Source organism: Lagopus leucura, unplaced genomic scaffold (assembly GCF_019238085.1).
Source record: "Lagopus leucura isolate 7727_CA_CO unplaced genomic scaffold, USGS_WTPT01 Super-Scaffold_100001, whole genome shotgun sequence".
In the NCBI taxonomy this organism is placed as follows: domain Eukaryota; kingdom Metazoa; phylum Chordata; class Aves; order Galliformes; family Phasianidae; genus Lagopus; species Lagopus leucura.
In genome coordinates this window covers 93,965,164-93,989,446 of record NW_024962262.1, presented here as the reverse complement: position 1 = coordinate 93,989,446, position 24,283 = coordinate 93,965,164, and the positions used below count along the sequence as shown (strand labels likewise).

The window sequence follows — 24,283 nt, the reverse complement described above, 5'->3', positions numbered from 1 at the left end:
CCTATCTCCACTTACCCTGCAGAATTCAGCTCATGATATGGAGAAGCTGCCCCTGGTCCCATGTCATGCTCAGGTAGTGCTTGTCATCACATAGCAAAAATTTCCTAGCAAGTGGGAAGGAAAATGAATAGAAGTGAAGACATAGAATCAGAATCATAGAATCATAGAATTTCTCAGGTTGGAAAGACCTTAAAGATCATCAAGTCCAACCACAACCTAACCATACTACCCTAACTCTATCAACCCACCACTAAATCATGTCCCTGAACACCACATCCAGATGATTTTTAAACACATCCAGGGATGGTGACTCAACCACATACCTGGGAAGCCTATTCCAGTGCTTAACAACCCCTTCTGTAAAGAAGTTTTTCCTGATATACAACCTAAACCTCCCTTGGTACAACTTGAGGCCATTTCCCCTCATCCTGTCACCTGTCACCAGTGAGAAGAGACCAGCCCTGCTCTTGCTGCAATCACTTTTCAGATACTTGAAGAGAGCAATAGGCACATGTAGCACTATGAAGGAAGAAAAAAGTGCTGAAAACAGAAACAGTGGCATGGTTGTGAGGCAAACACCTCAGAAGCCCTGTTAATGTTTTCCAAAGTGAGTTTGGGTTTGCCCTGAGTGCTGATGATCTGAGCACCAGGACATCCTGGCCTCCTGTTTGCTACAGGGTTTATTCATTCAGCTGCAGCAGCGGCCCCTTTTTTATTTCCCACTCTTCCCATCTCTCATGGAGCCCTGGTAATTTGCTTGGTGTGATCTGCTGTCCTGCTGGACGCTCAGTATGTCTTGGTGCCTGGTAATAAACAGCTCTTTCCATGTGTGAATTATCGTAATTTGCCTAAGTATATTTTGCCAAAACTGTGAGATTGTGTCATTTTTCCATCAGCTGTTTCAGCACAGCAGAAGCACTTTACACTTTATGTAACAGAATAGAAGAACCTTATGCCATACAGTACAAGTGGCATATCTACAGGCTGATAGTTTCCTACCAGGATGGTCTGAATTTCTGCCACATGTTGTCTTTTATGACCCAGGATAGTCCCTTGCATATACCTTTCCTGTAGCCTCAGGGTGTACAGAAAAATTTAGGCTCTCAGAATATGGTCTGGAGTACTCTTCTCTACTTGAACAATCGGCCTACATGTTCTTTTTACTCAGGTGTATTTTTACTGTGCCATTTTGTAGGTATTCTTGTCACCCCTATCCCTTCACACTTTCACCAAGAGCACATCCTGCTGCAGGTTTGCTTGTGACTCTAAGCTCTAATGTGCAACATCCAAGGATATTCTGTGTGTATACCCATGTTCTACAGTTTTCTGTGCTACACATGGTCTCATTGCCACAGACAAAACAAAACTCACATAGGTATCTATTACCAATCAGTTCTTTCACCTGTATTATTCAGAATGAAGAGTCCTACATCTGAGTTATGGTACTGGGAGAGCTTAAGCCTCACATCTACACAGACTTGAATGAAACTAGAGTTTTGCTACTACATCCGTATACTGCTAAATAGATTAGAGACAAGCAGCAAGGTTTAATGCTGTATCATTGATTGCACATAATGCTAAACTGCTAGTAAGCTTTTCGGTATACTTTTGGACAGTGCTGACTAATATCTCCAAGACGATATCTAAGCATCAGGAGAACACTTGGCTACCTAGCACACACCAATGCTTCCAATAGGAAGTTAGATTTATGTAATTTCTCCTACGCAGTTTTCCACAGTTACCCCAAGAGGCTCCACATCCTCTAAACACTCCTTCATTTCCTTCATCTGTGTTCCAAGGCATGTAACACTGTAACATACTTCAGTTTCATGTTTTACAAACAACATTTTAATGTGCTACAAACAGAGTTTTCAGGTTACATCAGCTATGTTGAAATTTAAAATAAAAGCCACAGATATTATAACAAGATACTGGTAGCACAAAAATGTAGTGTAGAATGAATGAGTCCAGTCTAGCCACTTGGTCTCAGGAACGAGGAACAGTCCCCTGCTCTGTTCTGTTTTACAGTGTAGACACAGTGAATAGTCTACACCCAGTGCTTGGTTAGGAGGTCAGACTCATTCCTACTCTGTGTTCAGTGTGCTCAAGCCAGGCCCATCATAAAGCAGATACAACAGATGAAACTATTTTTGTGAAAAGCAAACGATGCACATTCATGCATCATGCCACGACCCAAAAATGAACAATTTTCTCAGGAGAGCCTTCGTTCCAGAGAGACCATATTTCCTGGACACCAAAAGGAAGCACAGAGGCAACAGAGATCAGCAGCGAGGGTAGCACGAAGAGGGCTATTTGTCCTGCCTTCCACAAAGTCAGTTAGGCCTCTGCAGGCAGATGTGCCAGTTTCTGACCACTGTCAATATATCAATTCTGCTTCTCAAAATCACAAGCCTGCTTTGGGTTAGAGTACACGCCTTCCAGGCATGTTACTGTGGGCAATTCTCCATTGGCATTGACAGCTGATGCACTCAACTGCAATGTATATGGAGTAGAGAACATATTTCCCTTCCTATCAGCACCCTGCGGCACTGTCACTGAACATCTCTGCAATGGAAAGATTAAAAGAAACCTTGTTGAAAATAGATGAGAAAGGATTGATTTTATGTTTAGACAGTGCCTAGGGTTGCAGTGGGTTGGGCTTTGGGGGGTGAAGTGCAGAAAGAGTGGCTGAAACTGCATCTCCTCTTCCTCTTGACAGAATAGTGTGGGGCTATTGGCTTACTGGAAGCCTTCGATACTGCTTTTCCTTGTCTGGCTGGGAGACTGCTGCAAATTTGGAGTGTCTGTACATGGAATATGAAGAGGATGATGATATTTCCTTTGCAAGATGGATGAGCAGTTTCTGGGGCCACAGCTTGATTGATGAGAATGAGAAAGAGAGTAGAGGCCACAAGAAACGTCAAACACGATCCCTTAGTGAAAGGAGAGCCTCCCTTCCGGTAAGAGCTGCGTGCAGTTTTCTGTGTTCATGTGTGTGTGGCTTATGTATAATCTTCAGTGCAGACATCCCAAAAGTTAACCCTAGAGATCCGCTGGGATGAGAATGCCTCACTTACCTTGTCAACTAGGTTCAGTTCCTACTGGCAGAAGTTGCTTCTCAAACTCAGCTCCCTCCGGAAGCCTCAGAGGTCTTTGGGATAGAGGAAGATGAGAAAACTTCATGATGATGAAAGACGGGACCAAAAAATGGAAGAAGAAGGCTGAGATAACTGCTGGAGTCCTAGCTATGCATTATGATTTTCTGTCTGGTAAAGCATGACCTGACAGAGATACAAGCACTTCAGAAATCTGGCGTGCACGAACTTGTCTTCGATGAGTATGTTCTCACATGTAGAACTACATAAGCCTATATACATTCATTGGATTTTGACCTAATTCTACAACCACTCTTCTCAAGGAAGCTGTGTGCTTTTCTCTCTGGAATTTAGCCGCTTGCTGATGTAACTTTGAATTTAAGCTAGAGGATATGGTCCCTCCTTGTTTAAAGTATCTGAACCTGAAAATACATAACTAAGTTTATTATATTATGAAGTAAATTGTTGAGGGAGAAACAGCTTCTTTTTTCCTAAACCATCAGAACAGTGGGGAAAGGGACAGGGTTCAAATGCCAAAGCAGTTTTTTAAGGTAGCTGACAACTAACTAATAATCAAAATGCAAAAAAAGCAGATATTCCCAGTCCTTAAAAAAAAAAGTGTAGGTACCTCAAACCTGTCTCTTTTTTTTCCAGATGCATCGATTGGCTTCCCAAAGTAATTATGTTTACTTACAAATAATTTTTCAGTTATATCCTAAATCATAATGTCTGCAACAAAGCCAATACTATTTTATTCCAAAGATTTTTTTCTGTCATGTACTATATTTCACCTTGGAAATCACCTTCCACTGAATCTGCCATGTTCCAAGCGGTGGGATTTTTCCTTTACATAGAATCATAGAATAGAATGACGGAATCATTAAGGCTGGAAAAAAACACCATTCCAACCATCCATCTGCCCATCATCACCATGTCCATGCAACCACATCCCACAGTGTCACATTCACATTTACACATTTCTTACACCTCCAGGAAAATTTTTTTCTTTTCTCAAAAATTATGGTTAAGAGGAGCAAAACAGAACAAAACGACCTCCTTACTCTTTGAATATCAACTTTATGATATTTTAGTTTTGTTCTTCAGAGAATTACGCATACACGATTTCTTTACGCCTAATACAGACTGAAGCATCAGAATGTACCTTAAATTGCATTCCATTCAGCAAGTTGCTGAATGCGGCTTCATTGCATGCTTGTGTGTGTACACGTACATTTAATTTGAAGCACGTTCTTAAATTCAGTTTGATCAAAAGCTTTTTCAATGCTTTTGCTAATGATAATTGTATCCCTGAATCAGCACTAGAACTTTAATGAAGCTAGCTTAGAGAGAAAAGGCTGTGACTTTTTGTATGATTGTTCAATCAGTTAAAGTTACCCTGTACACTTAATTATGTCTGGCCTTCATGTTAGTGCTCCACAGTTTTTTTCTTGGCTCAGCTATACTATGTAGCACATATAGATCTCAATCTCAGTACCAGAAATAGACCGTGGGAATGAAAAAGGATGATTTGTTTGGATTTCTTATAACAAATTCTGATAATTTTTTATAATAAACTATTTTAATAGAAATTTCTGATCAGTTGATAGTGAAGACTACTAAAATACATTGTGTTAAATCAAATCTAGAAATTATTCAATTGGGTGCACTAGTAATTCCTTAGAAACATCTTCAAAAAGTGCATCTCCTTCTCAGAGCCACGACTTGCTATTGCACCTAGATGTGCTCTTTAGACTGTTGTTACAAAGAATAACTACTATGAGAATCAAAACAATTACCAGTGCTAGTTAAATAACATCTTTCTTTTGTCAGAATAGTGCAATTAATTGAGAGGAATAATAACTGAGATCAGACCATGTCTCTTCTGTAAGTTAATACTTCCTCAGTGGATCAGTGTACACTTTCTTCTGTGTTGACACTGTAAATGGAGGTAACCATGGCTGTTCTGGTTACAATCAAATCGCAGAATCATGGAACCATTAAGGTTGAAGAGACCACTAACATTGCTTAGTCCTACTGCCAACCCATCCCCATGCCCTCTACATTAGCAGGTTCTGACTGACACAGCTGTTTGCAAAAGTTTCTTGTGCAGACAGATAAACTTGTGCTGCCCAAACAGCACTGCCAACACACTTTCTCTCATACCCAGGGCTGGCATACAGCCTATCAGCAGTAATGCAGTTCCATCCACATGAACTACATTTGCACCAACAGTGTTTTGGTATTGCACAGCACAGTGCTAGCACTATGGCACAGAAGGTGTTTTGGAATAACTCTGTAAATAGCTTTCAGCTATGGAATAGGTTGGTTTTCTTTTGGTCTTCTTTATAGTTTTTCCTACCACTGTTCTCACTTAAAACACAATAGCTGAATGCTGTGGCATCCTGTCATTTAGGAGCCTCTCAAAATATGAACAAAGCTTTGTAGAAGAACTCCTCTGTGATTTGCTTCACAGAAACTAACAATAATTTGTATTTCTTTTTCTCCAGGATCGTATCATACCTTATAAGACAAACATTACTGAGATGCGGTTCACAAAATGCTTTTGTTGTAATCATTCCCATTTTGCAGAGAATACAAACTTATATTCATCCCTCACTGGGTCACTGGCAGAACATGTAACTGGTCTCAGGAATTCTCATGCCAAAACAGGCTAAAACACTAAGTCCAGAATTCTCCATTAAAACAAATACATCCGCTTCCCTGAAAAGCATTAGGTTCAGATAAGTCATCACAGGCCTGCAGTGAATGTGGAAACAGCCTGAGGAGAACTAAGTCATCTGCTTTCATCTGCTTTAATTAATTTGCTGCACACTGCAAATTTCAGATACAGTAACTGATTCTCTTTCTGAAGCTGATGACTTTGCTTGATGCATTCTAGTTATCCTCCATCATTTCAGCTCAGGACTGTTTCCTATTTCCCAGGCATTTTGCTGTGGGGAAAATATTGCATGCTGAGGAGCACTGGTTAGAGTTTTACAACCCTATATATGGGAGAACTTTGAAGTAGACATTGCTCATGACAGAAAAGCAGATAAGAAACAGCCAAGGGTGAGAGCAGAACTTCTGACTACAGTTGAAGGTAATGACACTTATTCTAAACTAAAATCAGACTAAACATCTATTGCAATATCATTGCTACAGATCAGTGTAAGCCTAGGCTGAAACATTTTTAAGGAATTCATGCTTGGCTATAAGCTTCTTGGGAGGAAAGAATGCTCTGGGACAGAATCGGAATGTCAGATTTTCCAAAATATTCCTAGAGAACTGGGGTCGTTATGTAAACTTGAGCAAACAACAAATGCAACGCTGACACTCTGAAGATTAATTGTCTCACTGACAGCTGTGTGAGTCCTCAGATCAAAGCCAAAAGATGGAAGAAATTATCTTGTCTCCAACAGAAACTGAGAAATAGAATAGGCAAATAATATTGGCACCAAGTTCTTGAGGATTTTTTGTTTCTGTGCTTTTTCTGCATTAGCAAACAATCTGCTGCCTATTATATAAACAGACACTAAGCATGACTGGGATTACACAAAGGCTCATACAGAAAAAGGGGGTACTAAGGGGAGTGAGAAACAAACGCAGAGAGCTAGCAAAAATTCCCTATTGTGATATCAAAGAACAGATATAATTCTTACTTCCCATGCCTTTTTCCTTGTTTCACCTCCTCTCCATTTCTCCAGTTGAAGAACTACTCAAGGCAAATCCTAGAAGCCAGAGATGATAGAAGCTTGCTAAAGAGGCATCACATGAAAACAGGAGCCAGCTACTGGGGCAAGGATGGGAGCAGACATTGGAACAGCACTCAGAGGCTTTTGGAAAGGGAAGGCAGCAGTAGTGGGTGGACAAGAAAGCATGGATACAGAAAAAATCTCTGTTTCCAGCAGCTCCTGTGATATCAGGAAGGGAAGCATAGATTAAAGATATCTCAGGCCTGTTCTTACTTGCAGTGGTATCACGCAATCCATTTGGCACCAAATCTATGTATTAAACACATGTACTAAGTCGAAGAAATGGATCTTACGTAAACTCATTGCCAGAATTTATCTTAAATAAAAGAGGACTACTGTTTTCTACTAGTAATAAGCCATGAAATGTTCATTCTTAGCAATTGTACTAAGGCCTTTGTCCTCTGTCAGGTTGTGTTCATAAGACAGTAACGTGCTAATGTGTGTGTGCACTGTGAGAGGAAGCATGGCTGCTGTAATGAGATTACATGATCATAGTATCGTAGAATGGTTTGGGTTGGAAGGGACCTGTAAGGTCATCTAGTTCCAGCCCCTTGCTAAAGGCAGGGATATCTCACACTAGACCAGGTTGCTTAAAGCTCCATCCAGCCTGGTCTTGAGTGCTTCTGGGGGGGGGGAAAGGGGGCATTCTTAACCTCTCTGAGAAACCTGTTCCAGTGTCTCAACACCTTGACTATAAAGAATTTATTCCTAATATATAGTCTAAATCTGGCCTCTTCCAGTTTAAAACCATTTCCCCTTGTCATATGTGTAGCCGTACCCTAGGTTCACTGAGACAAATCTGCATTTCAGAGGAAGGCCTGTCTCTTTTCTGAACGATAGTGTCTACGTTAGCATGTGAACTACTTTCTTTTTGTTAAGAGTGTCACTATAATTTCATCTGTGAAGGAAAAATAAAAAGCAACATCTTTGTAGCATAAAATATTTACAGATAATGTAAAACAAGATTGATGAATACCATCCTCTGCTTCATCTGTTCTCCTGTTTTGTTTTATTTTTCTTTTTTTAAAGCCTCTAAGAAAAAATACCTGTGATTTTTAGTGTGAAACAATGTGTGTTTCCAGGAAACAATATACACTGATACCATTAAAACGACATAGAAGATGTTCAGCTTGTACAGCTTGACATGGCATGTGTACTCCTGTCCCTCAAGCACAATCCGATTGCTTTGGTGCTTTTCCAAATAAGAATACGATATGACCTTACAGAAATCACAGCAATATCGATTAGTGTTGTAACAGTATGCCTCAAAGTAAAAATAGCATAGCAGGAATCATTACCACTACTCTCAGCAGCAGTCCGTAATATCAGTTGCTAGAGTTAGCTTATGTCTGGAAATGAACTTGCATCATATGTGCTGAGGACCCTTTGGTGTTAAGTACATCTAGAAAATATAAGACTTATGTAAAAATAAAACAAAACAACAACAACAAAAAGAGTTTCAGGTGACTGTGAAAATGGGAAGTATAAATTAACAAACAGCAGGATATACAGTCCCTCAGTTATTGCCAATAGCTGCATACAGGAAGTCATAACAAGGGAGGCAAAACCTATGTGGAACTGTGGTATTTTGCTGGAAGATGCAACAGAAGTAGATTTACTGGTGATTTAGCACCTCTCATCAAGCCATTGTGAAAAGCCTGTTTCCGTCTTTCCCAACCTTAATGATTCCATGATTCTATCATTCTATCATTTTTCTATTAGGGATGTGTCCCTTAGTGCCCTGAAAATGCTCTCTTGTGAGGTCAGGATGAATATGCCCAAGAAACCACTAAAAAACCTGGAGCTGAACAGTAGAGCATCTTGTCTGCATTTAGGCCAGGCAGCAGATATAATAAGACTGTGCTAGAAATGGTCTCTGTCACACTCAGTTGACCTCAAAATCTCTAATAAGACCCAGAGCACCTGTGAGTCAAACTCAGTGTCTGGTTCATCTGGCCACAGAAGGGCTGGGTCTCTGCTGTTTAAAAGCCCTGCCTAGAACCCATTCCCTGAGGGCATGGCTGGGTGTTTGGGATTATGAAGTGTCCCAGTTCTTTTCCATGACAGTGGGCACACCTCACATTTCAAACGCTTATTTGGGTGCCAAAACTTTAGATACTCAAAAATGGGAATGAGTAAATTTCGCTGCTGCCCCAAGGAAGCAAGCTCTTTGACAGTGTGATTCTTCTGCACAAAAATAAGGAAAGATACAGAAGTCTGGGCAAGGTTATTTGTTCTGTAGTACTGTTTGGAGAGTACTCTGTAGTAGAGAATCTGCCCTGTGTGCTCTGCTTTAGAATTCAATACTCAGCAAAGACCTCTTCTTTTGCAGGCCAGGCTTTCCTCTCTCCATACAACACGACTTCATGCCTCTGCCAAAGGTTCATCTTCAGGTCATCTCAAGGGCTCCAAGGAATTTCAAGAAGACCAAGATGTCAAATACCACTGCCACAAGAAGGCAAGCAGAACACCTTCAGCAGACAGCTCAGGCCCAGAGACAAGGTCAAACTCCATGCAGGAATTTGCAGAGTCCTTTGAGAAGCAATTGCATTTCAAGAGCAAACGCTCAGTTTCTTTGGTAGGTGACAACTAGCAGCAACCTTAAGAAGACTTCAGAAATAAATAAATAAAATAAAATAAAAAATAAGTAAATTAATAAATCAGGCTAGCTTTATCCCTTATATAATCTTTGTGTCTTTGCTTGGGGAGGAGCAGAAATAAGCTTGAATTAGAATTTCTTGAATGATGTTATCCTTACTGTAGTTGAAGAAATGTAAAACTGCTAATGTCATTAACATGAGCATTTTGGATGTAGTGTCACCACCTAGACTTGTTCCAAAGTGTGTAACTTCAAAATGAGACACTGCACACCCTGTGGCAACAAGACAATATAAAAACAGATCTGCTTTGCTTTTGCTGTGATATCCAAGTGACTTTCTCATTGCTGTTGACCTGGTTTAACCACATGCCATGTTATCTGTAAGGCTGCCAAGCATCATGGTGTTTGAGGGATTTCTCTTCCCTGGGACTCCAGTGTCATTGCACTACCGCAGCAGCAGCCATTGTTATATTGTCACTGTAAGGGCAGGCAGCCAGCATGGAACCTTTTCCTATTTCATTCTTCTCCCTGTTATTCTCTCCTGAGGCATGATTCTGCATGGTTTGCACTGAAGGAGGAGCCAATAATGACCTTTCTGACAATTTAATGCATTTATTATAATGATACATACTATCTGCTGTATCACATACTGGAGGGAAGGGTGCTGAACAGCAAATCCCTTTTAAGTATTGGAAGAACTCTGTCAAATTCAGTCACCCCACTGAAAAGCTGTGCTTGAATAACTCTGAATAATTATCATCAGTAACAACAAATGGAAGTGTCCTTTATTTTTTCAGTTTTTTGACATTGTCAGTTTCATATGGAGAAGTAATCTTTATCTCTCTGTGCAAACCTTCCATTTAGCAGTAAGAGAAGAAACAATAAAAATCTCTTTTCAATAAATAGCATAATTACATGATCAGTCCCACAGTTACAGTCCTTGCGTGCTCAGTCCTCTAGGAATATGAAGAGTTATGGTGATGACAACTCTGTTATTCAATTTTTAAGATTTTATGTGAATTCTGTAATCTTTTTTCCTTTCAGGAACAACTCAGTATTTATTTCATTCAGAATTTCCCACTGCCTCATTTGCCAGCCCTCATCAGTAGCTGATTGTTTATCATTTCTCAAAAGACTTCTGCTAGGAAGTCTGTGAGCATGTCAGTTGTGTGATAAGTACAGTGAATATAATAAACTAAGTTTGACTTTGGTTGCATTTTAAAAACACGGATTCTGGAACCCTTATGTAATTTACAGCAAGGTGTGCTGGGCTATACTTTGATCTGTCTTTCAACTAGGCCAAACTATTAAAGCCTGTAAGATGTCAAGGACTGAAGAACCTTGAAGAACTGAGTGATAGGTATTAGAGATCTGAAAGGAAATTTGGGAGTGGGCTTAAACACGGAGCTCCAAAAAGAGTGTTGAAAACTCCTTTTTTGCATTTGGAACCCTACAAGTACTGTTCAAACCACCCTTTATACGACCAGCAGATTAAAAGAAATTAAAAGTGGAGAAAAGGTAATTTCACTTCATCTCCTTCCCTGCACGTTGCTTTTCTCTAAATAAATGTTTCAGCACTTGTTTTCAGCATGGTCTTTGTAACTGTCAGTGAGCAACTTTCAGATTTTAAAAGACGGATCATGTGAAATAAGAAAAACAAGGAATCTAAGCTGAAATTTCAGAGCCTCCTTTCCCCCTCATGTCTCTTCTCCCAAGCTTGCCTTTCAGGCAGACTACCCTCCTACCACCCAAAAAGTATTACAGCGTGTTGCTCTTTGCTGATTATTAATGTTACTGGCTGGGGCCATGAGTTTGAGCCCACTGTGTTAAAGCTGATCTGCCTGATATTTTGGTAAATGTAGTATTTTACTATATATTACTACTGAAATATCGTTATCAGATTTTGTTGATGATGTAAGAGTCACTTAATTCTATTCTATTTTTCTCCTGCCTTTTAGCAACTTGAAGGCATGAAGGAGAGAAGAGAGAGACTGCATCTGAGAAAGAACAAGTCTCACAAGAGAATGGGAGAGAAATCAGAGCCAGGGAGAGTGCAGAAAGATGAACACTCAGAAGCTATACCCGCAAAACACAACGAACAGTTCCCTTCACAAGCAAGCACTGAGAAAGGATATTGATGCACAGGCAGCTAGAATGTCTTGGGCTAATGAATTTTAGCACTATCTGTGATGAACAGAGGGAGCGTTCTTGTTTTGACTAGAAGAGGCTTGTTAGCTACAGCAAATCCAGAGCTGCAAAATGAAACTAGAATTCAACTGCATAATTGATACCATTTTACTACATTCCTGTCATTTTTTTCTCCAGTAGGAATGTGACCCTGCTCAGAGACATGGGGCAATGAACCACACCTTTAGAGGGTTTCAGGCAGATTTAGCATTGCAGCAGGACAATAGTGGATATGTTTGTTTAGGAGGAGAACACCTATGTATTACAGAGCTGTGGAAAGTCATTCAAAGCCATATATTTGTGCTTTAACTGTGAACAGAAAGATCGGGAAAGAAAATGTACACATAAATTATCATCCATTACTTGGCCCTGACATAGACTTAGAGATGGTTTGGAAACGGGGATCTCTTCTCTTTGACAGTCTCCCAACCCCAAATTTGTGGAGATGATAGGAAAATAAGCCCTCACACTCTCCTCCACATGTTGCTGTTGTCACTGTCCGTGCAATAAAACTCTTTTCTCTCCCATGTCCCCAGTCTCATTTCCCAATTCACACAACTAGTTTTTCTGCCAGCTTTTTCTCTGCTGTGGCCTTTCCTCCCTTCATTTTCTATGTTGTAGCTGTGACTCATAGCTGTAAGACTCTTTTATTACAACTCTAGTTCTGCCTCATCAAAATTTGAGCCTTGCTCAAACCTCTGGTAAAAAACAGAGATGATCAGCCTCCTGCACTTCTATATAATTTCTTCAAGGGGCTGATTATACTTCCCACAAATTCAGGGTGGTGGATCCTTTTCATTTTTTCCTTTTTTTTTTCATGAATTAAGGCCAAACAAAGGAATTGGGAAGTGACTCTGCCAGGGATAAGCAGGTCTTGGGAGTTTTTTTTCTGGCTGAGGATTTTCTAAACTCAGCTGTAAATCTCATCATCTGTAAGTAAGATTTCCTTCTATGCACAGGAATACAATTTCCATATGCTTTGAAACAGCTTTTTGACATGGAGTCCTCCCTTTAGAGAAAATCCCTGTCATTGGGAATAATTTCTCCAGGTTTAGTAAGAAGAAAGCCTGCTTTGGTAATAGAGGATAGTGAAGACTGATGGATTTGTGAGCCAGAGTCAAAGTCTGCTGGGTATCCTTCCCAGGATTTTCTGTAGTCAACAAAGGTTTTATTACTTTAGAGCCTTAATTTTGAATGTTCAACCTTTTAAGAGCTTAGGGCATCCTCAAAACTTTGTGACACTTATCTTCATTCTGGGATTGGTTTTGTTTCTGTAGGACTTTGAGGATATAAAAGAAAGTGACTGAACCCTTGCTAATGCTTGTGAGATGTTTCTTGCCTGGCAACATATATTACAAACTAATAAATCTGACTGAAAAAATATTTGTTCTTATGTATTGTTCCTGTCCTCCCCAGTCCAGATTGGATTTTCAGAAAATTCTTCCATTGGCCAAAACTTTTGCGCAGATAACTTTCCTCTTATAATCCTGATTTGAAGACTGCCTTACAATAGACCTGAATAGAATCACAGAATAGCTTGGTTTGGAAGGGACCTTAATGACCACACAGTTCCAATCCCCTGCCTTGGACAGTATTGCCACCTACTAGATGATATCAGATAGATAGCAGCCTGCTCTCACATCTCATGAGAGCTGAATGTCATGGCTGCATCAGTTTTGCCTGGATTTTGGAGGATCAACATCCTCCTCCTGTTTTGCAGCTACATTAACTCAGCAGACCCAGCAATATCCAGAATTTGCAAAAAAATTGTATTCATGAGATTCTGATCAGCAACAAATGTAAAACTAATGCACCGGTTGTACATCACACTTGAAGGAAACAGCAAAGAGAGCTGACATAGAAAGGCTTGAGTACTGGCTCTGAATTGATGTTTACTACCCCGTGAATGCACAGGCAAGCCCCATTGCCCCCAGGGCAGCCTATCAGGTCGGTCTCTCACTATATCTGCTCTCTGAAAGCAGCTCATGTATTTATTACTGAATCTCCTCTCTCAAATGGGAGAGTTTTTCAGTGTTTTTGTTGTTTTTTGCCAGCCATTACCCCTGTGGTGTAATGCTGGAGACAGAATCTTTTGGATGCTTCTTTTTGAGCCAGATAGCAGCACTTTCCAACGTAGTCCCATGTAGCTCATGCAAGCAGCATTACTTAGAAAGAGTTAAAATTATGTAGTGGGATAAAATCATTCTCCACAGATATCAGCAATTATTCCATAACTAATCAGGCATTTGGGAAGGAAGAAGGAAGGTAGCCATTCAAAGAGGGCTTTGATTTGGATAGCATGGCTGATATTTCTATTTTAACAGATGGAACAAATACAACTGGGATGTACGAGTAATCCAAAGGATTCAAGGGGGCTTTCATTCTCACATGCTTTTTTGCTCTTTCCAAGAGTGGGATGGCTATGAATTGGATCAATATCCAAACCTTGGATACAAAGAAGATCAGTTAGCAGGCAGCGAAGACAGAGGGATCAAAAATGTATTTTCCAGAATATTCAGTAACAGGTAACACAGAACACATATAACAGTTTTAGAACAGAGTGGAGTAGTAGGCAGCAGAAGCAGGTTGCTCACTTCCTCCATGGGCTGTCATTTAAAACTGACCTGGCTTAGAGGCCCAAGAAGAACATTTTGAACTTGCTGTGGTTCAAGGTGGGAGACAATGTTCTGGTAAACAACACCTCTTTGTGGATCCTTCCCACTGCTTCTAGCTAACTGGTAAGAGCTCCTGTGAGATGTTAGCGCTTGGCTATGTAAGCATTTCAGGAGCAAGATCCAGTTACAGCATATCATTTTCAAAGAGGGGTACGAAGATCTTCTTGTGTGATTACTTGATCTTCGAGGTGGGCATCTTCAAGGCAACATCCCTGGCTCTGAACGTACTCACTGTACATATATACAAAATATAAAATTAAATACAGGTATAATCAAATCTGATTATCAGAATTGCTGACGAAGAAACGATTTATAATCATGACACCTTGAACTTCTACAGCCATCTGCTAAAACCACTGATAAAAAAAGCAAGTCTTGAACTATTGTTCAGAAGAATAATGCAGCCAAAATCTAGCCCTGGAGACCACAGGGAAATAAGTACCAAAATCACATAAACTTCTTAGACACTTCCCTGTCAGTGTACCAGAGGTTTAGATAGCTGTCAAGAAGCAAATGCTATATTTCCTCATGATAGCATATAGCATAGTAGGGGGTTGATTTTCAATTACTCTGCTGTTTTACGTGGAATTGACATAATATTCCTATTTTTTTACTGTGAGGGTGATGAGTCACTGGAATAGGTTGCCCAGTTAGGTTGTGGATGCCCCCTCTCTAAAGGCATTCAAGGCCAGGCTGGAGCAATTTGGCCTTTGAGCAATCCAGTCCAGAGAGAAGTATCCCTCCCTATAGGAGGGGGTTGGAACTAGATGATCTCAAAGGTCCCTTCCAACCCAAACCATTTTATGATTCTATTATAATCCAGATACCAAACACCATTCATAATATTTATTGCTCCTTTAGGTTACTCAGCAACTTGATTAGTTAATAAAAAGTAATTTTGAGCTGAGGCCATTCAAGACTGATGAAAATTTTTCTTTAGTTAAAGGAGAAAGATTTGCATCCATGTGTTGTTTGCCACGATCATTGGAGAATTGACAGCAACATAGAATTTAACTGTATGCACAGTTTTCACAAAGAAGTATTGTGACAAAATCCCAGGGCCCTTTTTTCTTTAACTTGCTATGTGGAGATGAGAAGGGTTTTATATATGAGTTTCTCCAGACTTTGACTAAACCTTGAATGACGGTGGCTAAAAGTGATGTTTATGTTTGCTGGAGAAGCATCCCCAATCCTTCATTATCATAGAAGCTATGTAGAAGACAGAGGAATTCTCAGTATGATCATTAGTGGTTTTTAGGCAATTTTGCACTGATGCAAAGACCCAAGGGTAAAGATGATTGGCCTTGCTGGAGTCACTGCTCTAGCCAGTGTGTGTCATTCTTTTTATGACTGAATTAGTAAATAAAGGAATACTAGTGCTCCAAAGGAGCTGTGAGCATCTGGGTGTTTGCACATCTATGCTTCTGAGCTGACACTGCAGGCAGGAAGCAAAATGTTCATTTAATTTCTGGTGTAAGAGGGTACACCATTCTCCACAGAGGTAAATTAGGTGATATAGATGATGTCCTTGATATAGCTGTACTTCAAACACAAAACCCTAATTTCAATATTTGTTGGTCTGGTATCAAACAACTGAAAGTATTGAACACAGCACATTCCTGAGAAAAATAAAATAAAATTTTGTCTGTTCTGGATCTTGCATATGATATTCTGGTGATAACGGGGCTTCACCTAATAGTGGTATCCTTGTTTACTTAGTATACTGACTCAGTACATTTTTTTAGACCAAGGATTTTAATTTCTTATGGAAGCATATATCAAATTTCCTGGGAAATGACTTTGTTAATATAACATAACACTTAAGATCTTATTTGCTAGCACTCTTTTCCATTTGCTTTTAACAGTGTAATTCTAAGTGTCTGCTAAGGAAATCAACCTGTTCAACAGTTTGTGTCCATGCGCTTGTGCAATGTCAATAACAGACTCCTGTCATTTGTGATGAAAGAGCCAAGAACAAAGGGACCTTTAGGACTACAGAGAGGAAATAGTCAAGTTTTGATTCCAGCTATGAAAGAAAAAAGAAAAAAAACTTTACTCAATGAGGTGATCCATTACAAGGTTACTCTAAGTTTTGTGGCTTTTTATACACTTCAGAGACCAACTCTAAAGGTAAAAAACAACACCCAACTCCTTCTGTCCACATATGTTATGGAAACATGTAGTGTTTAGGGAAAAGGTTGAAATATTTTTAGAATTCTAAGGACAGTGTAATTAAAAAATGTATATGCATTAGCAAATACATCGTTTAAAAATTATTTCATGGAAAGACAGCATGAACAGCAATTTCCCAGTAGAGGGAGCCCATCAATACCAATTCAGCTGATGTGCTATAGTTCACACCAAGAATCAGTTTGAGGTTAAAATCAATTCCAGTGCCAGTGGGAGAAAAAACATTACCAGGAGCACAGGACTATATGGTTAAATTTTTCCCGGTGTTGTTGACATATGACTTTAGTTGAAATGAGAGAAATCAATACAGACTGCAATCCATGGCAAAGTTCAGTTTTGTCTAAGGGATTGATTTAGTTCCTGAGACCCTATGTATCTCAGTCAGTAGCTGGCAGCTTCTCTCTGCAGGCATATCCCCAACTGTCCTCTCGATCTGCCCTCTGTTTCCAGCACACGGTTCACAATTCTCATCTTCATTTTTTTGGGAGCTGCTGATGTCACCCTGGGTGCTCTCACTAACGTATACCCTGAATGCCCAGGCCAGAAGGGCCCTGCAAAACGAAAGAGGCCTCTGTGGTTCCTGCTTTCCTTGGGATCAGTGCCCATCTTAAGGGATGAGAAGAGCTGCTTCTCTAGGCCAAAATGTCTGTATCACCTGTACTCACAGCGGTTGGTTTTACTGTCTGTATTCTCACTGTTAAATACACAAAAGCTTTTGGGAAGCTCTCTTCTAATACTCACTTTTAGGAAATTCTTGCCCCAGGGCATGGCCAGTTTGGCCTTTATTCTGACAGATCAACTGTGTGCGATCCCAGAAGTTTCTTTCTGAGAAAGTGTTTTGTTTTGTTGGTTTTTTTTTCCCCTTATAAACAGCACATTCTAGTCTATAAATGTAAATATAGAAAGACTAATTGATGGCTTCCGTTTTCAGTTTTAACATTATTTTTTAAAGGAATATTTTCCTTCCAGAACATGTAAGTTACATTAAGGAGGTCTGTGCAGGTCTGTACAAATAATTTCATGGCTTTTCTTGACTTGTCACACAGCCTTAACTAGTAAGAAATCTGCATTCCTTCACCCAATAAAAAATAAACATTAAAGGCACTTTTTATATACTACATAATTAAAATAAGAAAGCTTAGGAATGCATTTCAAGATATCTCCATCACCAAGTGTACCTTCTGCTCTGCAAGGGTCTGTATCAAAGCCAGACTGTGGCACACTGCCTGGATTTCATCCGGTCCAGCTCAGACCCGGCAGCTGCAGGTAGGTATGTGAGGTTTTGCTGGGCTGTGCACTGTCACAGCTGAAGAAAGAGGACACATCCCTTACTGAGACTTGAAATGAAGCACAAGCGCACACATTTACATCTATTTTTGAGCAGATAAAGAAATACGTTTGCTCAGAAACAGAAAGGAGTTAAAACAATGTTCTGGTAGGGAACTTCAGCAGGAGATCCAGAATCAGAATTCACTCTTTGTCCTTTACACCAATCACTAGCTTTCCAAATTACTTGATGATTTCATTTTCACGTGCCTGCTTACCGTGTAACATATATGTGCATGCACGTATGTTCTAACACATACTGACTATAATTATATGTGTGTTGCATAAATATATACCTGATATATATAGAGAGACACACAAGAAGTTTGTGCCCCTGCACCTTTCATGAGAAATGTGCTGCAGGCTGGGTTTCTATTCCCCCTTTCCTCTTCCTCACCACAAAATGTCCTTCAAGCTCTCCCCATGCTTCTCTGCATTCACTCAGCTTCCTTTCTCCAAACAGCCTTCTCATTCTCACTGTCCCCCTTTCCTATCACCCTCTTTTTCTAAAAAGATGCCTAGCTGCCTGCCATCAGGTTGCCTGACATCGCCCTGTGAGTTCCAATGCACATTCAGATGCTTATCGCACAACTGTGCCAACATCTATTAACAGACAGACAGATGGACATTTTGAAACTACAGCAGGGAGTTGGAGGTGGGCCTGCAGCCTCATCAGTACTAACAGGACATATGGATTGCAGCAGAGATGAAGGGAGCTGACTGATGTTATACAGCTGCAGCTTCGTAGCTCCTGGGAAAGCAAAGACAGCGAAGTCAGGAGTAAGGAGCTGGAGCTGGTGGATTGAATGGGACCTTCTGAACAGGACACCACTGGTGAGGAGCATGGTGAAGAAAGTACAGAGCTGTCTCTGGTTTGGGAGTTTTGGGTTGGTGGACAAGGATCTGGGCAAAAAAAAAAAAAAGAGGTGCTTTGGGAGAGCGAAAGTTTTGTATGTAAAAGCCACAAAGGAGACTGAAGGCAAGCCAGACAAGCTAAGGACAGACCACAGGAAGTAACACCTGCATGGCAACACAGGGTTCTGATCTCCCAGCCTGTCTTCCCTCCACAAAAACCTTCCACCCCATACTATTCCTCTTGCTTTTCCTCCTTCTCCAGTAAAAGCACCTCTCTCTCGCTCTCCCTCTCCAAAGTCTGGGCTGCAGCTGGTGCTTTTCATATCGCTGTTCAGCTGGCAGGTTTTCTCCTCTTGCTGCTCCTTCCTAGATTCTCTGTCCAGAGTGTTGCTCACCCCATATGCTCCCCCCCGCTAGCCCTCCCTCCTGACTCACCCGACCTACGTGCAGAGAACAGCACATGAGTCAGAGAGACAGAGGGAACAGAAATTAGGAAAACAATGAGGAAGACAAAACTGCATCACAAAAAATGTCGAAGGAACACCATTAGGTTCACAATGTTAAACTCTGAAGAACAAGACAAATCCAGATTACAGCTTAGTCCAACCCCCTCTCTCTTCCCCCAGTGAAACGTGTTATGTGACACGATTTAATCATTTGACTGCATACTACTTTTCCCACAGGGCTAGTGCCTCATTTAGTGTAAATGAAGGACAGTGTTTGGGAATGGAGATGGTCTCTGCACTTCCTTGCCTACATTTCTGTGTGTGACTAGAGGCTCTATTTGCCACCATACAACCTGAGAGTTGTGTGGCATTCAGAACCATTGGTTTCTTCATAAGACTTTCTTGGGTGCCTTTACTGCTGGAACCTAACAGTGGTTGGGACAGTTTCTAGTTTTCCATAACCTTAGTTTCTTTTATTAGCTGACAGAATGTCCCCTGTTTTCTGAAAGTCCTGTCTAGTATTTCCACATCCCAGCTTCTGCAACAACTGATAAACTTTGGCTTTGCCTGGTATTTGACCCTGAGTGAGTAAAATAGATGAGAACTCTCTCGTCTGACATTACCTTTGAGTTATAATTTGCTTTGCGAGCTGAAGAGCAGTGAAAAGAAATCATAGAATCATAGAGTCATAGAATAGCCTGGGTAGACCACAATGATCATCTAGTTTCAACCCCCCTGCTATGTGCAGGGTCGCCAACGACCAGATCAGGCTGCCCAGTGCCACATCCAGCCTGGCCTTGAATGCCTTCAGGGATGGGGCATCCACAGCCTTCTTGGGCAACCTGTTCAGTGCGTCACCACCTCTGAGTGAAAAACTTCCTCCTAATATCTAACCTAAACCTCCCACATCGTAGTTTAAAACCATGACATGAGTTTGCGGAATTGACATTGGAATTGCCATGATAGTTGCACATAAAGGTATTCTCTGCTTACTGGGAGTGTAGTTCAGCTACAAGACACATCCAATCAGCCAAGACACATTCAATCAGAAATATTCTTCTTAGAACTGATTTTCAAATTTCTGCAGCCTTAGAAATCATGTTTGGTCTCATTCAGCAGTTTTATGACAAGACGAGCAAAGATTCCTTATCCGTGAAGTTCAGATAGGGATCACTGTTTGCATACATGTTTGTGCTGTAGAAGAACACAATTGCACAGCTCACAGTGTCAATGCCAATATTTGAGTACTGAGATTACAAGAAGTAAAATATTCAGGATGTGCAAAGTGTTCTCTCACAGTGCTTCTGCTTTTCCCAGATTCCTCCATTCTGAATCTTCAATACATGGAAGTGGAGAAGTCTATACAGAAAATTCTTACTGTTACCATGTTTGGCATTTCTGATTTTATTGCACTAAATTACACATGCCAAATTGTTAGATCAGTTCAAAGGATTATAAGCACTTTGAAACAGTGCCAATTACACATGACCTATGGATTTTTTCAGATTTTCACTTGCAGTCACTGCAGCTCTTTTGTTAATGCATGTAGGGGTACGATGACATTTCCTCTTTCTACTTGTTTTTCTCAATAGTCGTTTTTGCACATTATTCTATGTGGAAGGCTTTCATAAGGGGGTATACATTTGTATATGGTAGAAGTGAGCTTGGCAAGTTGCTGGTTAAAACCCAGAGAGTACACAGGCTCGAAAATAGAACAAAAAAGTTCTTACAAAATTTTACAAGCAATGTGTAAAAAAGAAAAGTACTTCAAACAGTAACAACAACATAATTAATAACAATTAAAGCCAATATTTTCTAAAATGCTGTGTATATCATAGTCACGTTTTACTGATGGCACAATTAGGCCTAGAAACCTTTTCAAACTTTACAGATTGAAATCAGTGTCTTCTCAATCCATACAAGAGCAAATATCTCTAGCATGCCTCTGAAAATTGGGCTATTATAAAATGAGTCTTTGTATTCAGTTCTCATTTATTTTGCTCACAACAAGTTGTAATGAAAAGAGAATGTCAATGTTTGCTTTTCTTAAGGCATAGCCAATGTATGAACTTGATCCTTATTCAACTGCCACACGTGCTTTGCAAGACCAGAACTATTTGTTCAACTTTCTGTGCAGTCTGGAGACGGATTGCTTTATCTGTATCAGCTACACTTGTATGCTACATTTCCTTCACTATAAATTAGATATGCTTGTACAGAGATGCTGACAGAGAGCAAATCTTGGGCTTGAAGCTTTCAGGGTTGTTTTCAGACAGAAATGTTTTTCAGTTGTGCTGGACTGGAGCAGACCCAGGAGGTACACAGGCCGTGCAGGGCTGGGATGGCATAGATGTCTGCTCTGCAGTCATGCTGGGACAAGGCCTTCTTCCTTGCAGGCAGGCAGCTATGAAGGCAGCTGCCCGAAGTGAGAGAGCAAAGGTCAAAGACATGGCCTGCAGCTACTAGAGCCCTGAAGGAACCAGCTCAGAGAGCAGGGCTAGAATCATAGAATGCCCTTCATTAAAAAGGACCACAATGATCATCTAGTTTCAATCCCCCTGCTACGTACTGGGTTGCCAACCACTAGACCAGGCTGCCCAGAAAATGGAAATACAAAGTTGTGGTTGTGGTGACAGTGGCTGAAGGAGCTGTGTGCCTCAAATGACCAGGCTGAAACTGGTTCTGATGCCTTTAAGGGCTATTGTGAGCCTTCTTGGTCAAATTGCAGTGTGAAAATAATCCTAGAACATGTGTAACTCTAATTTTGTTTAATGCATTTGGACTGAGGCACAAATGTGTGACAGTGAGGAAATGGCAAAGTACAGAGGAAAGTTCTTGCTGTGGTGGATATAAGAGCCTGATACCTCTGATAATAACTCTGATGAAGCAAAAAAAACCAGGCACAGCACCAAGAGCAATGTAACAGACCTGTGGGTCTCAAAGCCACAGACATTTCAACTTGCAGTGCTTTCTTTAGGTAACTTCTCTGAAAAGTTATTCAGGCACTAATTGCAAATTCATACCATAGCACTTAGTCTTGAAGAAACGTTTTATGACTTGCTTCAGGTGCAGTGCTCAGTATCAGCAGCAACTAACCAACCAACAAGCCACAAGAAAGTCTACTCTGCCAAGCATTTTAGGGACTTAAGGCTAATGGATATTTATTTGAAGTATGTTTCTTAATATTTTTTATGGATGCTTTTCCCTTTGACTAGCAAGAAAAGAGGGATCCCAATTATGAAGGAATTTTCCAGTCAAAAACAGGAGGATAGAAGGGCATATAGAAATAATGAGTTTCTCAGATGGGCAGACATACAGAATGCACCTGGGTTGAATTGGTCAAACAATTTTGCTTTTCCATTTTAAAAGCCATAGTTTTTATCTGCCTTTATTTGAAATCTTCTTCTTGCCAATTTAATAGGATTTATCATGTTGGAGAGGACACATGATACCTCTCCTATGAAGAAAGGTCAAGGGAATTGAGCTCCGTGGAGACCTCATTGAGGCCTTCCAATATTTGAAGGGAGCACATAAACAAGAGGGGGTATGACTGTTTAAGAGTGTGTCTAGTGATAGAACAAGGGGGAATGATTTTAAACTGAGACAGGGAAGGTTTAGGTTAGATATTAGGAGGAAGTTTTCCACACAGAGGTGGTGACGCACTGAACAGGTTGCCCAAGGAGGCTGTGGATGCCCCATCCCTGGAGGCATTCAAGGCCAGGCTGGATGTGGCTCTGGGCAGCCTGGTCTGCTGGTTGGTGACCCTGCACATAGCAGGGGGGTTGAAACTATGTGATCATTGTGGTCCTTTTCAACACAGGCCATTCTCTGATTCTGTGATTCTATAGTTACGCGGTCATTTTACCAGAGAGCATAAGCTGTGTTAATTGCATCAAAACCACGTTATTCAAGCAGTGAGTGGTCATCTCTCCTAGAACAGGCCTAACTTTCAATACAGTGTTGAGCATGTAAAGGCAGTGTTCATTTGCTTATGAACATATTGAGAGGAAGAAAAATAGAATGGAATAAATAGCTTATTAGTTACAAGGTAGTAAACTGAATCTATTGATAATCTAGATTGTCTTTTATAAATTTATTGTGGAAAGCAATCCTGAACAGACAGGAAAACAGACTATGAACCAAACTAGTCTTTTTCACTTATTTTATTCCATTTTTACATATTCAAGTTTTCCTTAAGGAAATTGACCTAGTATTGGTTCTCAGAATCTACTATGAGCAAGGCAAATATTCTTGTCTCATTTTACCAATAAACATCTGGGACATAACCCTTTCAGAGATGAGTAGATGCTCTTATTCCTTCAGCTAGAGGAGGGCACAGTTGTGCATCATGCATTTGGAACAGCATCCTAATCCTTGATTTCTTGTTGGTTGGTCTTTTCTAAAAAAACTCTGACAAATGCTCTGTTGTTCCTGTAGTCACTAACAGTACTGCACACTTACTTCTCTGTGATTACCTTAATGCACATTGCAGTCATCCTTATAGATATGTAGAATCCCTGCAGGACTTCCTTCCACTTAGAGTTTTGTAATTGGAGTTTTTGACACTGGAGATACTAATTGTTACTTAGAATCACTTTCATGTCATTTAAATAATGGATGGAAATGAGGAATCCCAGGAAGTGATTTTTCTCCACTGCTGAGACAAACACATCAAACCTAGGGTAAAGAGATAATTGCGATTATGAGATTTTGAGTTTCATTTGCTGATTCAGTTCAGTCCAACTGGAAACTCTTTTGCAAAAGAAGAGTATCCATTAGGTAGGAATTAATGCCATTATGCGAGATGCATTCTGCTGTCAAAAATAAAAAAATGAAAAAAACAAATTGCAAAAGTTGCTCATACCAGAAAGGAGGAGCAGCAGCAGTCACAGAAGATGAGTTCTTGAGCTTTGTTTGGAGAGAGGTGGTCCTCCTGGAAAATATTCATTGGCTCTTTCTCTGTACGGGTGACATCACCCAACTTGCAAAGACATCTGCTTGCCAGATGCTGAAGGGTATTTGCTGTAGTACTATTTATCTGAGAATGAAAGTGTAACTAGATACTGAAGAGACAAACAGGGTAGAGCTGGTTGAGAAGATGAAGTGCAAATCAGGGGGGGTTGGACCTAAATGATCTTTGAGGTCCCTTCTAACCCAA

At 40.4% G+C, this 24,283-nt stretch overlaps 1 protein-coding gene across 1 annotated transcript; it reads left to right on the top strand.

Moving 5' to 3' along the window:
* Nucleotides 1–2,810: 2,810 nt before the first annotated feature.
* LNP1 (leukemia NUP98 fusion partner 1) lies at nt 2,811–11,584 on the top strand. The gene is made up of 3 exons (XM_042866534.1): nt 2,811–2,960; nt 9,180–9,425; nt 11,405–11,584. The coding sequence occupies exons 1-3, from the start codon at nt 2,811–2,813 to the stop codon at nt 11,582–11,584; spliced, it is 576 nt and encodes a 191-aa protein (XP_042722468.1).
* The last annotated feature ends 12,699 nt before the right edge of the window (nt 11,585–24,283 follow it).